Raw genomic sequence first — 23,004 nt, forward strand, 5'->3', positions numbered from 1 at the left:
ACAGAAATTGGTGACACAAATGCAGCACTGCAACTTAGTGCAAGATTCAATATGGAAACAGTCATCTGAACAATAAAAGGGGCAAAACTTGCCTTAATGCATTTTTTAACTTCAGAAACCAACAAACACTAGAAGTACAAGGCATGATTAAAGACAGACATGTATACCTTCACCACATTAAACAAATATTTGATTTCTTCCAGGTCAATGTAAAATCAACATACAAAAGACACTAGGGATGATTAATCAAGTAACCCACATGTTAACAGCCTGAGCTTGTATATTCAGAATATGCACATACTTAGCTCCAGGTCCAACTGGAGAATCCAATTTATCCTGTAATCTTCCACAAACACACATTTACACAGCTATGCCCAATAACAAGTCCTATACAATCAACAGCTCTTTGAGCTTTTTTTTTTTTTTAAGATTATTAAAGTACCACCCTATTAAATTAAGCAAATAGCTAATTTCTTTGTACCATTACCTTGGGCAGATATGTTACTTATCTCTGCCCTACCACAAGGTATTGTCAAAGCTTAAAGGTCACTCTGAATAGACTACACACTGTTCAGATAGCATATGCTGCTCTATTTCAGATAAACTCAATGCCCAGACAAGGAAAATACTATGATAAAAGGGATGCACATATAATCACACACAAATTAAAACCTGCAACATAAAATTCTTAACACCCTACTCTCCCAGAATACTCATAATAATCTAAACACACTAAAATACAAACTACCAAAAGTTCAGCATTCCAGAAGTGATTACCCAAACTTCATAAAGTTGTCAGGAAGCTCTCATTTGCCCTAACACTTCATCTTTTCTTAACAGGATGAAAGCCAAAAATCATTAGAATTTAAATACATATTGATGGATCCAAAGTATAAGCTAAATATGCACCAGATCAGGTTTACCTAACTGATAAATTTATAACTGAAGCCAAAATACATAGTAGTTTCTTTTTTAAATATAAAAAGGAAATATGAAACATTTCTTGAATGAGTTGTTATTCTTGTGAACTTACATCCACATAGAGGAGTTCAGTAGAACACAATCCATTTAGCATATGGATTAGCTTTCAAACTGATGAGATAACATGCTAGTGACTGACATTCCACTTGCATGAGGGAACACTTGTGGCTAATCATTAATGGTGGAATATAAGACAGTGTCTGTAACTAAAATAATTCTACTCAAGAGTGTGCATTTCCTTATGACCAATCTTCTCCCCTTTCACCTATGGCCACACAAAAGGATTCTAGCAAAGTACTTGAGATGTAAAAAGCTATTCATACAGCATTATTTTTTTTCCTCTAGGGGAGCAGTTTCTCCACAAGACTGAATATTCAAAGCTGAAATATTTTCATTTTATTACACTTTTGAAAAATTATGTACAGTGGGGGAAATTCTTGTGTCTCTACTTAACAGCTGAAACAAAAATAAAATTTAACCCTCCCCATACATGTGCGTGCTCTGCCAAGACTCAAGTTCAATTCCCTTCTCTAACCGTCTAGATTTCAATCTATCTTATAACTCTCAAGCTATACCACTTTCTACTATGTTAGGGTCTCATTTCCTTATGTTAATACTTTCCACTGTAGAAAAATATTTGATCACTGAAACAAAGCAACAAATGTGAAGTGTTCCCTCATTTACTAAGCAATCTTAACTGAAATGCAAATGCTGAATATCAACACCTGTTACACAGTTCCACAGGTAAGGCACAACATCAAGCAGAGGATGGGAATGTCAGCAAACACATGACTGTTTCCCACATAACAACACACAGAGTGGCAGCAGCTAACACTGTCAACTGTCTTTAAAAGTTTGGTGAAAAATGTCACAGATGAGAAGCCAGCAAATTTGCACCAAATCGGTTAATGAACTGAAGTGATGCAGTTTATGCTGAAAGGAAGTTTGTCAATAGACAAAAAGTACTTTCCTTTGATTTTGTGTTAGGAATACAGTTAACAGCAAGCACTATGGTGGTATAAAGTTTATGGTACTATTTCCAAATATATTTATGGATTCAGGATTAACTTCTCTCCACCCCTAAACCAGTTAACATGACCCCATGTTCATTTTAAATAGTCCTGTCACAGGTTCTGGCAAGGCACATGCCTGCCACATCTTTCCTTTCCAAGGAGGACATGAGAAAATGTTACCCAATAGGGAAAATAGGTGCTATTGAGGAAAAAGCAAACAAACAGACACTCCAGTTAAGGTAATGGAACAGTTTATAGTAAATCTTGAATGAAGCAGAAACTGAATTTAGGCACACATTGCAGCAGCTGCAAAGTTTTCCAAGGTCAGTTTTTATTCTGGCATTTGCTGAACTAAAAATTTTAGCCTGGGTGGTTTGTATGAAGTTTAGCATGAAATATTAGAATTACATAGTCTCTCTATATTAGGTATTTTTTCTAGTTGCATTGTTTTCTTCTAATTTCCATAATAGATCATCTTCCTACCTTAAAGAGAAGGCAGGTCAAGGTAGGCCCTTGTTTTCAAATGTCCAATATAAAGTACCAAGGAGAAGAGTTTTTTCAACTGGCTGTTGATGACAGCAAGTATTTTGGATTATGGTGGTTATTTCTTATGAGATACAGAAGAAAATATTCTAATTTTACCCAGTTAAAACATTTAAAAAAAAAATCAAACTTGAACTTACTACACAAATACATTCCAGTTATATTTGAAAAGTTTATGAATTCTAGCAAAACCCCTTGAAAACATTTATGGAACATTATGTACTCTTCTTCAATATTTAAACACCAGAAGATTTAGCTGTGCCATGAAGGGATTTTGGACACTTATAAAAACACAAGAAATCAGAAATAGTAATATAAGAACAAAATACAGAGGTTGGCTGTAAAATCTAATATTAGAATCTACTTCTCCAGATAAAAAGTTCTGATGACTGTGAACCCTGACACATTTAAATCTGACTCTACACATTCTAACTGACATTTTAAAACCAGATAACACATGCATATGGTAAATTTCTAAATAATTTTCCACCTCTTCCATAAGTGATGTCCTTATCTAAATATGGAAAATAGGATTAGAAAGTTCCTGGATGTAAATAAATCACTTTCATCAGAGAACCAAACTAGTTGTCTAAAGCCAATAATCGAAGTAGGAACATGAATTCAAATACATAAAATTATCAATTTTAAAAAATTGATTTCTTTCTCAAAGAGATACATTTGGTAACTGCAAATGAAGTCTGTGCCAAAACAAAGAAACCTGAAATACCATAATTCAGTGATTAAGCTAGAGAGTGATGCTACATTTCAGTCTGAGCCAGTAAATGACATTTAATCTGATGGAAGAATATTATATAACCAGCATGTATTTGAAAACTGAGGGATACTTAAATGTTTTCACAATTACCAGAAAATACCTACATTTGCAGTTTAAAACAAAATATGCCATAAGCAGTATTTGTTCTAAATTTAGTTTTGTTTCTCTTCTGAATAAACCCATTTGTACCTAACTGTTTTATTAGAAGGAGTTTTCTACAGCAGATTTCCTAGTGACTTCACCCAAGTTGCCTTGAGAGGGGGACATGGAAATCTGGACCACACATTTCTTGTAATTAACAATAAAAATTCCAGTTGAAAATTCTTCCTCTGCATATCATGTTATTCTAAGAGCTAGATACACTAACTCAGGAAATAATTTGTGGAAGAGTTAAAGAAATCTGAGAAGACCCAATCTGCTCAAGGCTTTCCATGTTTAAAAAGGAATGTGATTTAATCTTAGTTATATTAGATAAGCAGGATAAAAAAGGCAGAAGGCAGGTTTAATATAATGTAGAATAACTTGTTCTACAGCCAATTTATATTTTCATTTCATCAAGCCACATCATCCCTAACCATCTAGATTTATTCTTATGGCAACTCTGAGTAACCTTTACTTCTTTTACCTTTGGGAACTATAAAAAATGATTTGAGATAGTTTCTGTGAAAAATAGAGTAAAAACAGGTTCAGCTGGACAACGAAGACTTCTCTGAGTAACATTAGTATTGTCTACCAAAACTCATCAGCAAAAAAAAATACCAATAAATGAAACAGTAAAATAAGTTAAAAATAAGGGAAGCGCAACTCAAAAACCAATAGGAAGTCACACTGACAAACAGGATTTATTTTTTATTTTTCATCTTAATTCCCACATACAGGTAATTGCCAAATTACCATTTAGATCCACCATTTGTAATGATTATTCAAATTTCTCCACAGTTACAAATACTGCAGAAATGACAAGTCTGGCTAAAGCTGCCTTTACAGACTTAATTTCTCAAGACATAGCAGCACATCACTTCCCAAATTACTTCTTACCTATAAACTTGCTGAGTACCCCCATCACACTTTAAAAGCTAACATTAAAATACTGCTAAATTTTGTCTGAACAGCTCTAGCCACGTATTGTAAATACAATATTCTGATTTCAAGCACATTTGTCTCATTCATTCAGAAACAGTTACAGGCACAATTACAGAAGCATAAGTGTAGCATGATGGCACATAAACAAGTTAGAGCAGTTTAGAAACTGAATATATCAACACCATGATCCTTCCTCTTATCTTCTCATCTAATCAGATACACTTCGCCTTGGAAAAAAAAAAAACAAACACAGTTTAGAGCTGTTCTGTTCATTCTGCAAGCATCATCATGTAACACTTTCAGACAAGAGAAGTTGCTGGTATTACGTTAAACTCAATTTCAGAAAATAACCAGAACTGCCAGATCATCATAGCAGAATAAAGTTGTACAGACTTAGGATCACCAACTTATAAGATAATTCATAGGACAGAACCTCTGGGTGTTTACTTTAATCCTATATATGAAATGGGTCTGTTTAGATCAACTAGGTTTGCTAAGCTCCATTCAGCTACTGCAGAGTTTTGACTAAACTCATAGGTTGTTGGAGCCTGGATCCCTCCAAGGAATGAGTTCTCAAAGACTTCGAGCTGTGGAACCAGTATCAGTGACAACTAGTTCTGTTCAGTTTTATGACTGTTCCTCTCCCTTTCAATATAAGAAAAAGGCTATCAAGCTCACAACTGAGCTGACTTGGAGCTAATGGATCTGGCTTATATGGCTACTGCTATGAGCTACCTCATTCCTCCATTACCCCCATATTTATACTCTTCAAGTTGAAGATAAGCCAGAGCTTACTTCACTTAGATCTTGATGCAAGTTTAACACATCACGTAATAAGAACAGGTCAGGAAGGTTACATGAACACTTAGTTAACAAGAACCATCAACAGGGAAGCAAGAGTGAGCCTTAAATTACACTTTCCTTCTGACTCACTCAACTAACTACCCTTTAAATTATTTCAAACACCAGCTACTTTATTTTCAAAGCCCCTTATAGCTTAGGTTCAGCCTATTACATCCAATCACTATCAAATCACAGAAATCAATGAAATTGGAAAAGAAACTCAGTTTACATACAATTCCCCTGCTTCATCTTAGACATAATCACCCACAGGATGCTTTCATGACAACTCACTAACACAAAAGATGGTGGTCCCATTCCCTGTCTCTAACTGCTAACAGCCACACACTTCCATTGCTCACGTTATGCCAGCACTGGTGTACTGCTCTCCAAACTGTATTAATTTCTCAGAAAACACAAACCCTAACTTAAGTAGGTAGGAGGACAGGGACAACACAGGGGAACACAAACTGCACAATTTTTCCACTGTCCTACAAGATTAAAAAGTGGTTCAAAGACCAAAACTCTCAAAAGTCACTACAGAAGAGGAGACGATGACATGCAGAAGAAGAGTAAGAGGAAAAAGGAAAGTGGACAAGTCCTCCCACTTCCAGCAACAAAAAAAAAAAAAGAGTGATTATATTACTCAACAATCCAACTACAGTCATCCACTGCTCTCCAAAGATGTCTGCTTTGGCCACAATTCCAAGTTTCCTTAGGTCTATCTTATATCCCAGAAGTCCGATGTTCAGGTGCAGATTAATAAAGGAACTTCCTCTTGTCCTTCTCAGTGGAAACACAATATCTGCCCCTGCGTATCAACACAACGGAAAAACACTGTTCCCTACTTTCTTTATAAAAGAAATATTTTTCTTTCAATGTTTTCTAACTTTCTAGTCTTATTAATTCAGTTGATCTCCTCTGTTCTCCACAGTTTCACTACTTTTTTCTCATACAGTGCACCAAGCTGGATACTGAAGCTCCCCAGCACTAAAGATAATGGAAACGACTTTCTGCCTCATTATACATTCTTCTGTAGACATACCGAAGGACGCCCGTCTTTCCTGCAGCCTCACAATGGTGGTTTATAATGAAAATGAAATGAGTCAAAGCTTTTTGCAGTGCGCTCATACTTTCAGATAATCCTTTTATACTTGACTTTGACACCTTCCTTACCCATTTAGAACTTTGCACTTACAAGCATTCATGGAGTACTATTCCAATTTATCAACATAACTGTCTTCTAAACTTGGTATGAAAAGCAGCTGCAAACTTCCAGCACAATGCTATTCTCTGTTAACCCAAGTTGTATTCCAATATACAGTTATCAATAAAAAGCGTCATTACAATCAGATATGGACATATTCTCCAGTTCAAATATCCTCCAATATGACTGCAAAGTGATGTAAGCAGTTCTCCCACGTACTACTTAATTTAACAGTTATGCAGAAAAACCACGCCAAAACCCATGCTTGTTACCTGCACTCATCAAGATCAGTTTTGTAAGGGGAGAGAACTATCTTTGTTAAAATCTTAAAATACTGATCAATACAAAAGTAGCAAAAAAATATTAGTTATCTTCCTAAAGATTAATTTTCCAGGTCTTCTCTTCTCCCTACAATTCCTTTTTTGTCTGCTGTTCTTCAGTATTCGCATTTTCTTAGAGACAAGATGCCAAAAATTTAAGAGATTATTTAAGATAGAATCAGAAATGTTATTTCAGAAAATGCTTACCAGGTCCTGCCAATTTGAATTCAGCTTACGTAAGTACATATGTATGCAAAGTTCCAAGTTATCAATATTGCATTACTCTTGAAAGGCCTTAAGTTCTTCCTCTAAACAAAACAACAACACTACTGCTTCAGCACCCTACGGCCAAGAAATATGCAAAACACGCTAAAACTACTCAAAACTTCTGCTCCACATTCAATTCCTGCAGTACCTTTTAAAAGCATTTTATAATGAAATCTAGCCCCAAATAAGTATTAGCTCCCACACATACACTGGCACATTATTTCTACAGAAAAGTATCTGTAAACTTAGAGCCTTGATCCTATCTTTACAAACATGCTTAATAATGAGCCTATGAATCATATGCTAAAGGTGATTCTTGATTATAAGATGAAAAATGCTTCTATCAGCCAACTAACATGACAATTCTTGCATAAGCAGCACATTCACAGTATTTAACCCATTGGTCTACTTAAACCAGGGAGAAACAAATAATCTTTTTCACTAATCAAACATTACTTTCAATGCATTCATGAATAAAATAAGGAATAGTTATTCGTTCAACATTAAGTTGGTATTTTCAGAGCGCATAACTGCAAACACCTGAGGATGCATCCACTTCTGGTTCTGATGAGCCAGAAAGCAGGTATACACCTTCAGGGTTCTGTATAAGCAGTGCTGTCTGAGAATACATTAGGACAGGTGGCTGGGCAGGCTTTGATTTTGAATGACAGCCATCCGATTCAATATGGAAATAAATATTTAAGTTGAATATATTAGAGTATAACATCAAATTACTATATTAAATATTATAATAAATATTTAAGTATCCAATATTTATACCGTGGATAGTCATACCCTGTGAATGAATAGAAGCACAATGAATCACATGACGTAAAACATTTCTGTTTTGAAGAAGACTGATTACTTTGACAATTGTATAGCTTTAATACTACTTTTATCTCCTACTGTAAACACGAAGCTATTTCAAGCAGTCCATATACGTGCGAGTTTATCCTATGATTTTACTTTAAGGTGCGCAGAGACCACATGTAAGCATGGTTTATAGACACCCGAGAGAGACCAGTGTGATGCCAAAGACATTAACCCCTCAGGTCTCTGCATCACCATATACACATTGAGTATGTTATCACACTGTTCTGTATCTTTCTGACAAGAACAGTGCCCAAGCCATCTGCCTCTACATACTGTACATTTTTAGTTATAGTATGCACTTATAGCCCTTTCCTTCTGCTCCAAAGGAACTTAATCTGTAAATACCCCATAGCTATTACACTTCCACGCAATAAAAAAAAGTTGTGCTAATAAACCCGTGCTAAAAAAAAAGACTTGTGAAACAAATGTACAAGCTGCTGTTGTACTGCCAATAGTATGCAACCAATCCTTGCAGATTGCTCTGGAGTACCTCCTAGACTCATGCAAAGTGCTAATAAATGTCCTCACCTGGCAGCTTGCTAGCAGTGGTACAGAAACATCACTGCAGCCCAGCCTACTGGAACAGAGAAACCATTCTATCAACAGCAGACACTACAGAAAAAAAAAATTCTCAGTGACCACAAGTCTACAGTTGTTTTGCAGTAAGGTGACTTCTATTTTTTCAAGGTGAGCCTTTAGCAGAACTAGGATTCACTTCAGTATCTAACCATCTCCAATCCCACAAAGAACTCCTGATCTCAACATATGGAGAGTAAGTCCCATAGTTGTTGATGCCATCATTTGTGATAAAAGCTAGATGGCTTGTCTTCAAAGCTTCTAGTCTCAGAGCTCACTTGGTCCACATGGAATTCAGATCAAACCTGTTAAAGTACACCCAAAGGCAGCCAAAGTACCTATGCTGCCTTCCAACATCTGTGACTCCTTTAATCCTGTGTTACAGCAAAACAGAGAAAACACACCTGAGCTGATGCACAGCGCATTTTATCAGCAAACACCTCCAGCTGAGTTGCTAAGTCTAAATATGTATCTTCTAAATATACAGAAGTACTCACACAAGTGTAATTTAGTTGTTTCTTAAATGTTTCATTTCCAAATTACTTTAGTATAAAAGATGCATCAGAAAGTAGTTTTGTCATAGTGGTGTACCATCACTCTACAGCATAGTGACACTGAAACCACCATGAAACATCAACACCAGCCTGACCTCCTGCCACCACATCTCACTGAACAAATTTTCAAGCCAAAAAATTCTCCTGATCTCTGTTATTTTAGAACTAATCACATACATGTAATTTACATTTTTTCCCTTTGAATGGCAGTGCTGCATCTTTAATGAGATGGTTTAACAGACAAAACCAAATATAAGAAATAACCAAAGCCATCTGATCAGAGGTATTCCTACTTCAATACTTGTCTCATTTCATTAGTTCAAAAGTCTTACTCTAGGAAAGTTGTTTGGGATATCTGTTATTCTCTCCTATTTTAAAATAAGACTTTGAAAATTTGATTTCCTTCTAAGGAGAATCTAATTCAGAGCAAGAATAGCACATTTTCCCTGCATGCCTTTGGGACCTGTCAGGAAACATGTATTTGACTTAAGGAGTTATGCCTCTGTATTTGCCTACCTCTGTCAGTGCTGAAACTGCAGATGCCAATATGTATATCCACCTCCGCACAGCAAAGTTCTCTGGTCAGACTATGACCTTCTCTAAATCAAAGGTTCTCCAGTTTCTGGAGAGCACTCATGCCAAAACACATCTTCTATGCAGCCTCCCAGACTTTAATGCCTGCAGCACGCTAAGCATACTGGTGTTCTCAGCAAACCGTAAACTATACAGCACAATAAATTCAATTTAATCATAAAAATATTGAAATGCATGGCAGGACATATTTCTTGGCAGATACCATCCTCTACAGTTTCACTTACAGTAAAGGGCTGTCCCATTAAGTAGTGGCAAAAAAAACTCCACAGACTTTTTTTTGGTGGAAATATACCTTCTTCTGTCAAGAGTTCATATTAGTTTTTTGTACTAAAGCAGCTGTACTGTCAAGAGATTCTAATCATGCAACAGCGTCTATTATAGGTCCTTTTGCCCCTGCAGTATATCGGTTAGAAACCGACATTGCACATTTAACTGCTTTTCACATATACTTACACAGAGTAGCAAAACTGGGAGTTTAATTTGATAAAGGGAAAAAATGCAGGAAGCTTTCACACCTAGCACCAAAGAAGATTAAGCCATATTCTAAATTGGTATGATTATTAAATCATGCTCTTCCAACATCATAAAGATGCAAAAATCACTAAGTAACTTGGTTTATTTTAACCTAAGGAAGTATCAAAAGCCCAGTACACAAACTTAATGCAAATGGTGCATTTTCTGGCACATAAGAAACTGAAGACAGACCAAATTATTTAGGTTTTTAAAAATTAGTACTATTTATTACAAGACAGTGCTATATGCTTTTTCTTATAAATAGCAAAATGCTCACATGTTTGAACAAAAATCCTCAGATAGTAGGCTGCAGCCCAGATTCTTAGTATGAATAAACTTTACACACATCATGCTACAATCCAGCTATGCAGTATTTCCTATTAAAAAATAATCTGTGTATTTTACTTTTCTGTTGATCTCAGGAAATACCTACAGCAGTGCCCTGTCAGATGATCATTTGTTGTTTTAGATGACTAAATAGAGCTTAACAGATCTTAACAAAAACGTAGCTCTGATTTCAGAGCTTATAAACCATAAGAAGTAGCCCAGCAAGTGGAAAAAGGGGAAAAGTGGGGAAAACGAGACAAAGTCAAGAAAATCACGCTGTTAATAAGTAACAAAACAGATTTCATGAGAGAGTTTTGCTGAGGAATACTTTATTTTTCCCTGTAGTTTCTATAACAGAACATAAGCTGGTCAACCCCACACTAGTAGCCCTCAGGATTTTACCATATGAGTTCTCACTCCGCTGACAATGAAACACTTAACAATAAAAATACTTGCCCAAAGCTCGCTGCAAAGCCTTCCTTACTAAATCTCGGTTAAAAGACCAAGGAGGAAAGCAATTTAAATTATTTGCCTATTATATCATTCAATGCATTTTCTTAAGGAAAAATAAATCCTGACAAATTATCTGAATCTGCAAAGCCACAAATCCTCAAACTTCAAATACTTATCAATTCAATAAAAATCAAACACCAACTTCCCCTAAGTGACTGGCAGAAAATCACACAAGACAGCACAGGTTAACACAGTTGGGTGCTTGGGCAAGTATCCTGGAGATCAAACAGGCTAAGTTTTGTACCCCCTCATGTTATACAAAACAGTTTGAATACACAATTTTGCATGTGCCAGATTTATCTTTCTTTATGTTGAAAAACTGAAAAATAGTCAACTTCATAACAAAGCACAGGGATTGAGATGATAGCATAAAGTCTGAAAGTAATTATACACATGAAACGGTGAAATTGTGTTGTTTTCCTTCTATTCCTTGCTCTTTTCCCTAAATCTCAAGTCATTTCTCTATGTGAAAGGCCATCTACATACCAGCCATCTCTATATGGCTTCAGTCTATTCCTAAGTGTCTTAATTTTTCCATTGAAAGCGTACTTCATTTTTCCCAGCAGGAACAGGAGAAAGCAGCGTAACAAAACACATGAAACACCTCCTTCCACGCTAAGGTATTTGGTGACGTGCAAAATTCTAGCAGTTTTGGTCAAAAACAGTGCCACTACTTTCTAAATTACCTTTTTTTTTTTTTTATAAAGAAACTAAAATTCAAGATACCTGGATCTAGAGTACTTCTTGCAGACTTAGATTAATGCAAGCTCCATCAATTCCATACCATTTATTTCACATTTTGCACTTAAAGTAGGTGAACTCGTTAAGAGATTTGTCACTGACAGCCACTTTCATACATTTTCTTTTAGCCAATACAGGATCAGATCTTTGACATGATCTGTTAGCAAACTGGATAAAACAGAACATTGCAGCTCAAAGACAAAAAGAAAAAAAAAAAATCACCTCTCCCCCATCAAAACACAGGTATCACCACAAAACTGTTTCAACTGACACTAATGCACTGTGAGTGTGCAGCTCTCCCATGAAAGGAGGCAGTAAGTAAAGGAACATCTAAAATCCTCCATGCTATTAATAGAAATGTTGGAAATGCCTGACTAATTTAGCTGTAACTTCCTTCTTCAATTTAGACTTACATCTCCCATGAGATATCTGGAGCTCCCTGACCAAACAAAACTCATCCTGACTCATCCCAAGTACAGCTTCAATGTACATTTGAATTGCATCCTTCTACAAGGGCACAACAGCTAAAGGATCAAAACCATCCTTTACAGCCCATGTCAAAGCTGCTCAGAGTAGAAGTTTTAAAATACCTTGTGATACAGGTTAGGGTAGAGCAATAATGGTCTTTCACGGAGTGAAAATGAAGTTGTATTTTTCCAGCACCATACGTTAAGCTTTACTGATTTTCAGTAGATAAAGCAAAGGACCTTACAAAGGGGAACCCACCCTCTTACAGCAATGCTGTTATGTCTAAGTTTCGTGAATCCAGAACAGCAATTTCCCTCATTCCCCAGTTTTAGAGATAGTTCCCAAGCATTTTATTAGTGACCATGTGGTTATCAAGTTTCACACATTTCAAAACAAACGTGGAGCTTCAAACTCTTAAGCCTGAAACTGGACTGGTAAGGGAAGTTGTACACAGAAAAAACTCCTCCGTATCCCACAGCTTTCAGACGGGAACTTCTGTATTTACCATGCACAAAGACATGTCCCTATCACAAACAGCCTCTAAGATAAACTAAAGCCAAGAGCAGAAGTAAATAACATCTGACTTTTAGTCCTCAGTAAAAGGGAGAAAGACTTCAGCCAGATTCTATCTTTAAAATGAAATTGTTTCATAAAGAAATGCTCTAACAATGCAAAATATAGTTATTCTGTTTACTTCAAAGTAAAATTCGTTCACTGGTTAAAACCTCAGAGAGCTAAAAAGAATACGGAGCTATAGTAAAACTAGGTGTTGTAACATCTTGTGTCAGCCCTACTGCATACCAAGAGGCTGATCACATTCCTGTCTACAAAGGGTCCTCATTAACACTTTAAAATAAGGACAAAAGTATCTCCTCTAATGCACTGTACTTACAGATAATTAAATCTGAAGAAAGTCTCCTCAAAATAACTGCGTATAAACAAAAAGCAAAAAACAATGAAACAGAAAATCAGACCCTGGAAACGCAAGAGCTTCCAATTTGTAACATGCAACTGCAAACATCAGAGGTTGAACTCACTGTGCTGTTACCTGGTATTTAAGACCTAAGACAAAAGCTTCCCTGGATTTCCACCCACTCAGATGCCAAATTCAGCACTGACACAAACATCACATATGCCATATTTTTAATGCAAAATAATCTGCTAGGAAGTTTACTTAATTTGTGTTTTAGCTTCAATTACATTTGAGAGGCTTAATGATGCTACTGCTGAGGCAAAACATTCCAATTGAACAGATCTGAAGGAAAGTTTGAGCTAGCTCTCTAACTATCAAGAACTTAAAAATAAATGTCTATATCCAGATCATCATTTTCTCCCAAAGCACAACATAATGTGCCAGTCCCTGTGTTTCAGACAGCTTAGAGCTAAGAGTTGTGCAACTTGAGTTTTTCCATCAGACAGCTAATCAAATGCAGCAACTTACTACGCATTTCATATCCTTATTATAAATAACTACAGCCTAGGAACGCAGAAGTGTTTATACTTGGTTTCCATCGACTTTTCTTTCATTCCTATGAATAAAATACCCTTCATGTATATTTCTGACACTCTGAATTTTATTCTGCAATGCTGTACTGTGATACTCATGACCAAAATGCAAGCACTTCAGGGAGAAATAACTCCTATTGAATTTAACACAGGTTATTAATATACTACCAAAAAAAATTAAAAGGATGATAAATCCAAATACAGAAATTTGAATAAAAACATTAGAGCATGTCTATATCAATGAAAGCAAAGTGACATGGACTGTCACCCTGAGAATTAATTCAAAATTAAAATCTACCTAAGGATTACAATATATTTCTAAATAGCAAACAAACTTGCTTTGTCAAGATTGAAAAAACCACAAGGATATTGCTTAGAAAGGGATTTTTTTCATGTTTATCTGCCACTACGATTTGAACAGTACTAGTTGAAGCTCATGATGAATAAAAAGTAATTGCAAGTAAACCATCTGAATTTCACCCCTAAAACTTACAAACGGACATAAGTTTAATATTTATATAAGTGCCCCCTTGTAAGACAGAAGAAAAGGATGAAGGCATTTCCTGAGTAAGCTAGATTTACATCAATACAGAAATGAAGAATTGCTTTATGAACTACAGCTGTATGCAGCTGCTATACATAATGAAGTAAATATTCTTAACAGAATGGGGTTTTTTTCAATGCAAGTTATTTTTAATCTCTTCATAAAAGTATATTTGCTGAATTACGAACACCTATGGTTTCCAGCAAATAGAAAAAGGTACAGACAATTAAACCAAATCCAATTACACCACCATCCTCCGTATAGTGGCTTAACCATCACAACAGTTAAAACAACTGTTAACATTTCACATCAAAAATGAGGTCAGGTCAAGAATACACAGAGTTGAGGATCAGAAAAAAAATCATAAAGTTTGAAATAGGTTGCAATGATGGCTGCCACTATGATGGCAACACTGGGGGGGAAGGGAAGGAGATAAATCAAATTAAAGTGTGACCCAACTTCCAATTAAGTATCAACTCATTTGTCAGCAAGAGCAGAGATATCAGCCAAATACACAACTACAAACAAATGTAGGTAAAATACCGATGTGATTTCTGAACATATGGGGAGAAGTGGGGGAAAGAGAGACACAACACTACGTAACAAAACTAAACTCAAAACAAAAAGCACACACCTGAAAAGCAAGAGACAGGTACAGAAACATTGCCATATCACATTACAGCTCATTATCCACCCCAGAAGAATCCAAACATTGCCAACAGCAAAGCAAGTTACAAGCAGCCTGTAACAATGCCTAAGAACATGAAGACACCTACTTCTACCTTTTGATAGCCAAGACACCCAACCTCCTGATTTGGCAGATACAACAAATCACAGAACTGCTCTGAGCTGATTTACTGACAGATTAAAGGCATAGAAAAAAATTAAAAAAAAAATAAATTAAAGCATGTTTACTCCTGTTTGTAACCACAGTTTAGTTTAAAACTTTGCATGTTATCCACTCTGGGTCTTGAAATCCAGTTGATTAATGTAACTTTAGAAACTTATGCCATGCAGCTGAATACCAGCTGATTGTTTTTTGGTTTGTTGGGGTGTTTTTGAAAACGAATTGAATGATACGAGTTTCATTATCACCTTTTTCAGTGGGATTTAAAAAAAAAAAATCACTATTTAAAAATAGCTTTTACAAGCTATTAATGTGGAAGATTTCCTAAGGATTCATAATTTGTGCTTTAAATTGTATTGAATTAACTATTAAAATAATCAACAAAAGTTACAAACTATAAAGATACTTTGTTGATGTCACAGTACATGGTTGGCAACTGGAATAGCTGAGCTACACCCTACTGCAAGTACCATATTTAGAGTAAATATGTGAAATACCAGAGCAGTTTCAACCCGTGCAAACTTATCACTTCCTACATAAGCAAAAGAATCACTGCTGCTAGAACGGCACGGCTGCTGGAGGGGATGGATGCTGTGCCTCAAGGACTGCTTGCTTGGAGGGAAGCAGTAAGGAAGGTTAAGTGAAGATTTCAATAGTGTCTTTTCAGGAGAAAGGGAAAAGAAGGGGTTGCTGTGGAGAGCTCTTCCTCGGTAAATTCACATAGGTTTGAGGGAAATTATAAAGGGGAGCTCAGAATGAGTATAAAACCCACCTTCAGTATTTCAAAGACCGTGTATATGCCATGACGAATTAAAATAAAATCACAGGATTTTCCTTTATGCCACCACTGTTCACTCCAGTAAATTTTCTTATACTTCACACTAGGAATTGACACTCCCCTAAGTTAAATTTTGGTGTAGATCTTGTTATTTTATATCCTCTGTTTTGAGGTAAAACTTACAAAAGCCTAATTTACTCATGCTTAATATTGCAAATGATCTAGATAAGCATTACTTTACTAAAGCTTCTTTAGCAAAATAGCACAGGAGATGTTTAGTCACAATCAGAAAATCCAGTGTATTTGTTAAGTCTTTATGAAATGCTTAACTTCATTAAATTATTTTCACACAGTTAAATACAGCTTAGTTCCCTAATTTCTTAAATCTCAATACCTGATTTGTCACATGTTACTCATAACTTCGATTTGCCATTAGTAGACTGTGAGTACCACAAGTTAGCACTGAATTTACTAACTTTATTTTGAGGTTCAGAAACTATCAGCTAATTGATAAAGCTCTGATGTAAAGGTAGGGGTGAAATACAAAGCACAACAGTATCTCTACTTCCCTTGAGTTTAGAAGGATACATAGTTAATAAAAGTTCATACCCCGCCTGCTCACTATCACATTTCACAGCGGAGAAAAACTGCTGGAAGAGCAAGAAAAATATCAAACCCAACAATTTTATATCAACAACAGTTTCTTTCCTTTCCACTTGGTTGCAGCTTTTTGACCAGTCATTTCTTACTTCTAATCTGGTGCAGACATAATCAGTAATAAAATCTCTCTCTTACCTAAGCCTTTGCAAGATAACATTCAGCTCCAAATTACAACTATTTCTGGCAGTAAGACTTCAACTAGCAGGTTAAACTCACAGACTAATGGACAAAACCCCCTCTTTGACACAAAGCAAAGTTTTCATCGTGGCAGTAGAAGAGTTTGCCAAAATACTCAGAAGTATGAACACATACCTGACATTATTGCTTTAAACTTGTATTATGAACTATTAGGAAATGTTTAGTAACTGTCCCACTAGAGGACTTCAAGATTTTATAAACAAGTCATTCACTTCAAGATACTTACTTTCTTCTAACATGCTTGAGGAACAGTTTCTGCACGGTTTACAGAAAATAAGAGTAGACATAATGTGACCAGCAGTAGACCAATGGGCTATTTTTAAAGAAGTAATTGATGTCTGAGAATTAATGAGTGAAAAGATTTTAAAGATATTGAGAAACTTAAATTTTAAGAAGGCTGCTAAAAATTAAGCTTTCAAATACAAAACATGTCTCCGCTTCAGAAAACATATTGCATTTTCCAGGGAGAACAAGATGTCAGTAACATTTTATAAGGGAACCTTCCCAGCATTCTACCATGATCAGTAGTAGTTTATTGATCATGTACTTTACATAAGGCAACATACACAAAGCAAAAAAGGGAAGCTTTAAATTCCATGTTGGATCAGTCATCTCTCTCGTATTATTATGCAAACTAGTGTTTACAAACCAAGTCACTAGGAGCTGTTTAAAACTTTCACATCCACAGATCAAAACCCGATTTTAGGATTAGGACCTAAAGACTGAAATAGATCACTAGGTGACAGGCTGAACTGCAAAAGAATGCCTCTTTCGAACATCACTTTTAGAAGATAAGAGATGACTGCACCATTAAAAAAGTTTTTAAAAAATCCAAAGAACCACAACTAGAGCTATAGCCCAAAGTTACATGACACCTGAATCACCACAGCTGATGGGAAACAATGGCAGTATGAAGATTCACAGTAAGCTGATTGCAGGTGTCCTAGAGCTTCTCCTCCTTAGTTCCTGCCTCTTACTTCATCCGAAGTAGAATACTGCTTCAGGCTAAGTAAAATAAAACAACAGCTGCAGAACTAAATGGCTATTCTTTCTGCAAATGAGCAGCTGTGGTAGAAAATTGGCCCTCTGGCAGTCTAGAGGAGCATGATAGTTCTCAGACTCTGCTAAAAGGCACAAACAAATATTCCAAAGGAGTTCCAGTAAAAACTTAGGAAAAGTTGGCTAGGGAAGAAATGATAAAGGAATCATGGAAGAACTTGGAGAAAAAAAAAATTAATACTTCAAAAGGAAGTTGTAATAATGCAATTATCTGTATTTGAAATAATTACAGTTACACAGAACAGTTCTAAGCAAAAATAACAATGGATTCCCTCCAGAAATTTAAGTCGACTATAAAATGGGAAGCAAACCCACAAGAAACTTCAGGTAATCCTGCCAAAGCCAGAAAAAAAATATCAATTTGGTGAAGTACTACAGTACCATAAAAGGAACATGGATAATCTATTTCTACTGGAGAACACAGTATAGTATCCACAGACATCAGGAGTTAACTCACATCACTGAAATAACCCAGTTATGCTTCAGTATGTAAAGACAGGCGAGCACTTAAAACACCTTTTTTTCCCAGGTTTATTACAAATCTCTTGTGAGATACAAAGAAAAGCAATGATCCTTGTCTCCCAGTTCCGCAAGATACCCTCTGAGTACAGTCTCATTTGGAAGCAGAAGCTGTGCTCAGCACAGACACAAAGCAAGTCTTTAGCTGGACTTTTATTTGTACTAGTAGCAGCCCCTAGACAAAACCAAGACAGCTGACACTAGGGACTTAGGGAAGTAAGTTCCCAACAAACTGAGTAAAGTTTACTTTAACTTACACAGCTTCTCACAAACATCTACCCCACACAGGGCAGGGTTCTGGTTTACCATCTTCCTTAAAAATACATATTTTTCTTCACAATAAGAAGTCAAGGAAGTTACACTCTGGCATAACTATAGAGAGATTTCCTGTTAAGAATGGATAATTACAGCATTGCAACTTCCTTCCAAGCCATCCATCCACATTCTCCTTTAAAGAGAGCTCCTCCATTAGCTACAAGCAGATAGGGTTACTGTGCCATACTCATTCAAGAACCCAACCCTAAATATGTTTCACATCAAAGCTGTTTCAACTACGCTCCACAACATGCATGCATACACAAACATTTTTACACTACTGAGATATCACAGCTCCATTGGTTTCACTGAACTGACCTAACGAAACCTCCTATGTGACATTAACTATGTATCTTTTGGTTTTCCTAATATTAATTATCCACCACACATACATATGCAGGCACACACCCCCCTCCCCATAAGAATCATGTAAAAAAAGAGTGAAACCTAACAAGATTTCCAGCACCATTTACATTCAAACAACCTAAAGCACTTGTTCTTAGCATCACTCTACAGCACTGAACAAAGGAACAGCTAAACAGGAAAGGGTTGTATAAATCTCAGTGTACAAGTTAAACCCACAAACCAGTTCTGAGCTACTGCTGCTCAGAGAGGTGTGAAAACTAGGTTTTCTGTAAAAGAAATTTCATGAACTACGCTTTGAGGGTTTCAAAATTATTAAACCTCTCCCATTACTGTAAAATAATCTACCATTACAAAAGCAGTGAATCCTTATCCCAGCTCTAAGACTGGACTTTCAAAACAGGAGAAAAAAACCCAAAACATATCGTGAGTGAAAGTATATGACCCTAAAATGACTGTTGCTACCCAGCATAAGCCATGTCCGCTTGCAAATTAGAATTCTTTTCTCCCTCAAACCAAACAAGTGGCTAAGCTTCCTAATGGGAGAGAAATAACGTTCTTTGAAGTAATTATATTTTTATCATCATGGGCTAAGAATGCCTTTTTACATTCTTCAGTTATTAAGGTAACAGTCGCTGAGGGAAATACAGAGGGAATATACAAACCCAGGATGCGGAGCACTTCAGTTTTGGAACGCCATAGACAGTCAAAGGCAAGGTAAGTAAGGATAGGAATATGCATGTGCACAGGTACCTATGCTGGATTTCCCCTCCATTTGTACGAGTTAACATGAGGCTGAACTACATAAACGTGTTCATGATGGCTCAAGCTTGATAAAGAAAGAATTTCAGAAACAGGACAGTCAGAGATATTGAGATCTATACATACCATAATAACAAGAATATGTGTCATGGTCACAGAAAATGCCACACAAATTAAGACTTCATTCCAGGACAGTATGAGAAAACTCAGCTTATCAACTCATCCAGGACGCAACCTTTAACAAGGCAAGTTGTAACTGTCATTATCACAACAAACACTAATTAGAAAAAAACACTTAAGATACATGTTGCCTATGAAGACTGGTACATTAATGATCATCCACAGTAAGATGTCAGTTCATAGGACTTACCTAGTAGTTAAACTGTTCATTGTAAAAGGAAGATAATGTGCAAATAATTCAGGTGGGGCTTGAGTCACAGCTTGTGAAAAAAAGCATTCATTTTTAAACATACAACCATAAACGGTACAAACAAAGAAAATTTTCATAATACAAAACTGTGTCATTTCCCGATGCCAGGAACAGAGACTCCTAACACACACATTAGGGGAAGCACACAAAAACTTATCTACCATGATCTATTTTAACCTCTAAAAAAATAGTGACTATTAGTAAAATTAATAAAAAACCCCAAGTTTTCTTTGCTCTGATAAAGGAATTGTCTGAGAAAGAAGCAGGAACCGGGACTTCTGACAATCTAGAGTAGACAAGGGAAATACATTAAAGGTCTTCTCATCCAGCAACTACCAGAGATAGCTTTCTGAGGAAGTTCAAGCCGCATTCCACAGCAGCATCCTATAGGTCTCAATTGGGATGACCCCTAGCAACCGTGTTCAGAACACCACCCCCTTTTACACACATGCCAGTCTGAAGAGCAGTTGTTTGGTCAGTTTGATATTCCTTTCCATAAAGCTTATACCATCAAATAATTCAGTAGCTAAATGTCTTCTTACTGAAACTGTACTTTTAGCACTACTTCAGGCTAAACCTGGTAGTTTTTTCTCCAGAAAGCCTCCCTTCTGTTGTGTGAAGTCCAGTAACACCACGAGTTCGTACATAAGTCATATGACAAGGTGTTTTCTCTACTTGAGACAAAGTTACTTAAAGCCCACAGATGTCCTCAGCCTTCTGACACCCCAGGCTGACCAAAAATAACAAAGCCACTCAGTTACACTACTTAGTCTTCAGGCAGGAGATGAAATGGAAGAGAGAATACCAGAAAGAAACTGAGGCAGCTGTCCTGAGGCTACCCTAAAAATATTATCACATCCCTCTCGGGTACTCACAGAACACGAATTTCTTAAATCTTTGTCAGACATGTTTGGGTGGAAAGAATAAATAACTACAGTACAATTAATCCTAGTACTATCATCTGGTCTTCTCATTCGGATGTAGAGCAACTCAGAAGGCACAAATTCAAGACACATGAAGACTCAACCTTCTCACAGACGTGGGTGGGAGGAAAGGAGAAAGCACGCATACAGAAGGCACAGCCACACGTATCTCTCTCCAAGTATCTTTCCTTACATACTGGGGGAAGTGAAGGGCAGCGGGGGGTCCTTAAGAAGGGTCCTTAAAAGGTCTGGAATAAATAGATGCAAGATAATCAGGTATCCAAGCCAAGAACATTCTCACTCCGGTGACCTTACAGCTTAGTGGGAGACACACTAATATGAACTCCACTGCTCATCATTCTCTTCATATTCACCTGGATGGAACAGAGTTGATAGAAAACCTTTCAAGCCTTCCTGCCTTGGATCTCTTTAATAGAAGCTGAAAAATGGCTAGTTCCTGTATGGGATGTTAAGCTCAGGTACTGAAGGTCTAAAGAAAATCTCAGGCCTATCTTCTCAAGTGAAGGAGACAGACTGCAAAGGAAAGACTAAGAACACCTTTACTGATAGAGATTAGCCCCTCTAGCACTCATTTCACATATTCTTCTACGTGGAAGGCTTACAAGAATGATAGAGAAGCGGGGGTTTTTTTTATAACTAGCTGGAAAAGAATTAAGATAACTGATCAGCTATTCCTTTTTAAAACTCCTGCACCTCCTCTACAGAATGGGGGAGTACTGCCCTAGCAAAACACAAATGAGATCAGTTAGCAAAGAAATTACTGCCCATTCCTCTGTTTGGCCTCCGTGGTTCTCCCTCTCCAAGGAAGGGGTACGGGGCAAGTCCTGTCCTTCAGAAGCTCACATTCTCCGGGGCACTGTGCATAGGGAAGGGCTAGTAAGGCCCTTTCTGGTGAGCAGATACACTGAACAGCCTCTCCCAAGCTCTCCATCGCCACGTCCCCGATCCTACGCTTCCCCGCGCCATGAGAATGTCCTACGCTGAAACACACAGAGCTCCTCCGCCTGGCGAGGCTTCACGCGAGGCCGGTGGGAAAGGAGGCAGCCCCACAGCCGGTACTCCGCTCCACAGGACCCCGGGGCAGAGGGGAGCCCGGCGGGACGCGCGGGGAGAGCCCTTCGGCCGCCATCCCTCCCCGGTACTCACAGTCCAGGTGTTTCTTCTTGGGCCCCATGACCTCGTGGGTCGTGGCCTTGCAGACGGTTTTCGAGACCGCCGAGCCGGTCACGCTGTGCTGCGCCGCCGTGATGCGGTCGGTGAGGCTTTGGCCGGACATGGCGGGCTGCTGGCGGCGCTGGAACCGAGAGCGGCTCCGCTCCCTCCTCAGGGGCCGGGACGGGAGGACTAGCCGGGGGATGGAGCTGCACGGACTCCTCACCCCGCCGTGCCGCAGGCGGCCCCCGCTCCGCCCTCAGGGACGGACCTGTCACCCGAGCAGGGACCCCTCCTCCTCCTCCCGCCCCCCTCCCCCAGCCGCCGTCCCCTCCCCCTGCGCGCCTTCCGCTCGGCCGGGGACAGGGGACACGGGCTGGGCGCCGCAGGAAAATGGCGGCGGCGGGCGCTCCTCCTCGGATCTTTCCGGGCCGCCCGCATCACGTGACCCGCCGGCGCCACGCCCACGCGACTCGCCCCGCCCCTCCTCGCTGGCGCGCCCCGCGCGAAGCCCCTGCGGGCCGCGAGGGCGGGATGTGACGTGGCGGCCGGGCGGGGCGGCCGCGGGGCCGGGGCCGGGGCTCCGCCGTCCCCTCCGCGCCCGCGGCCTCGGCGGGGGCCCGGCACAGCCCGGCGGAGCGGCGCGATGCCGGAGGGGGGCGGCGTCCCTTCCCCCGGGGCGCCTGTCGGTCGGTGGGTGCGTTCAGCCGCGCGGCTCTAAGCGCTGTGTAAAGTCTCG

General features: G+C 38.2%; 1 protein-coding gene across 9 annotated transcripts in view; it reads right to left on the reverse strand.

Annotated features, from left to right (window-relative positions):
- PICALM (phosphatidylinositol binding clathrin assembly protein) overlaps positions 1-22,563 on the reverse strand; it is a 70,754-nt gene extending 48,191 nt beyond the window's left edge. For all 9 annotated transcript variants that reach the window (XM_074918236.1, XM_074918227.1, XM_074918219.1 and 6 more), the window contains exon 1: positions 22,260-22,563. In XM_074918236.1, coding sequence (XP_074774337.1) covers positions 22,260-22,389 — 130 coding nt within the window. In that variant the 5' untranslated portion in view covers positions 22,390-22,563. The remainder of the gene's footprint in view (positions 1-22,259) is intronic.
- Between the last annotated feature and the right edge of the window lie 441 nt (positions 22,564-23,004).

The sequence above is a fragment of the Athene noctua genome, chromosome 1 (genome assembly GCF_965140245.1).
Source record: "Athene noctua chromosome 1, bAthNoc1.hap1.1, whole genome shotgun sequence".
Classification (NCBI taxonomy): Eukaryota; Metazoa; Chordata; class Aves; order Strigiformes; family Strigidae; genus Athene; species Athene noctua.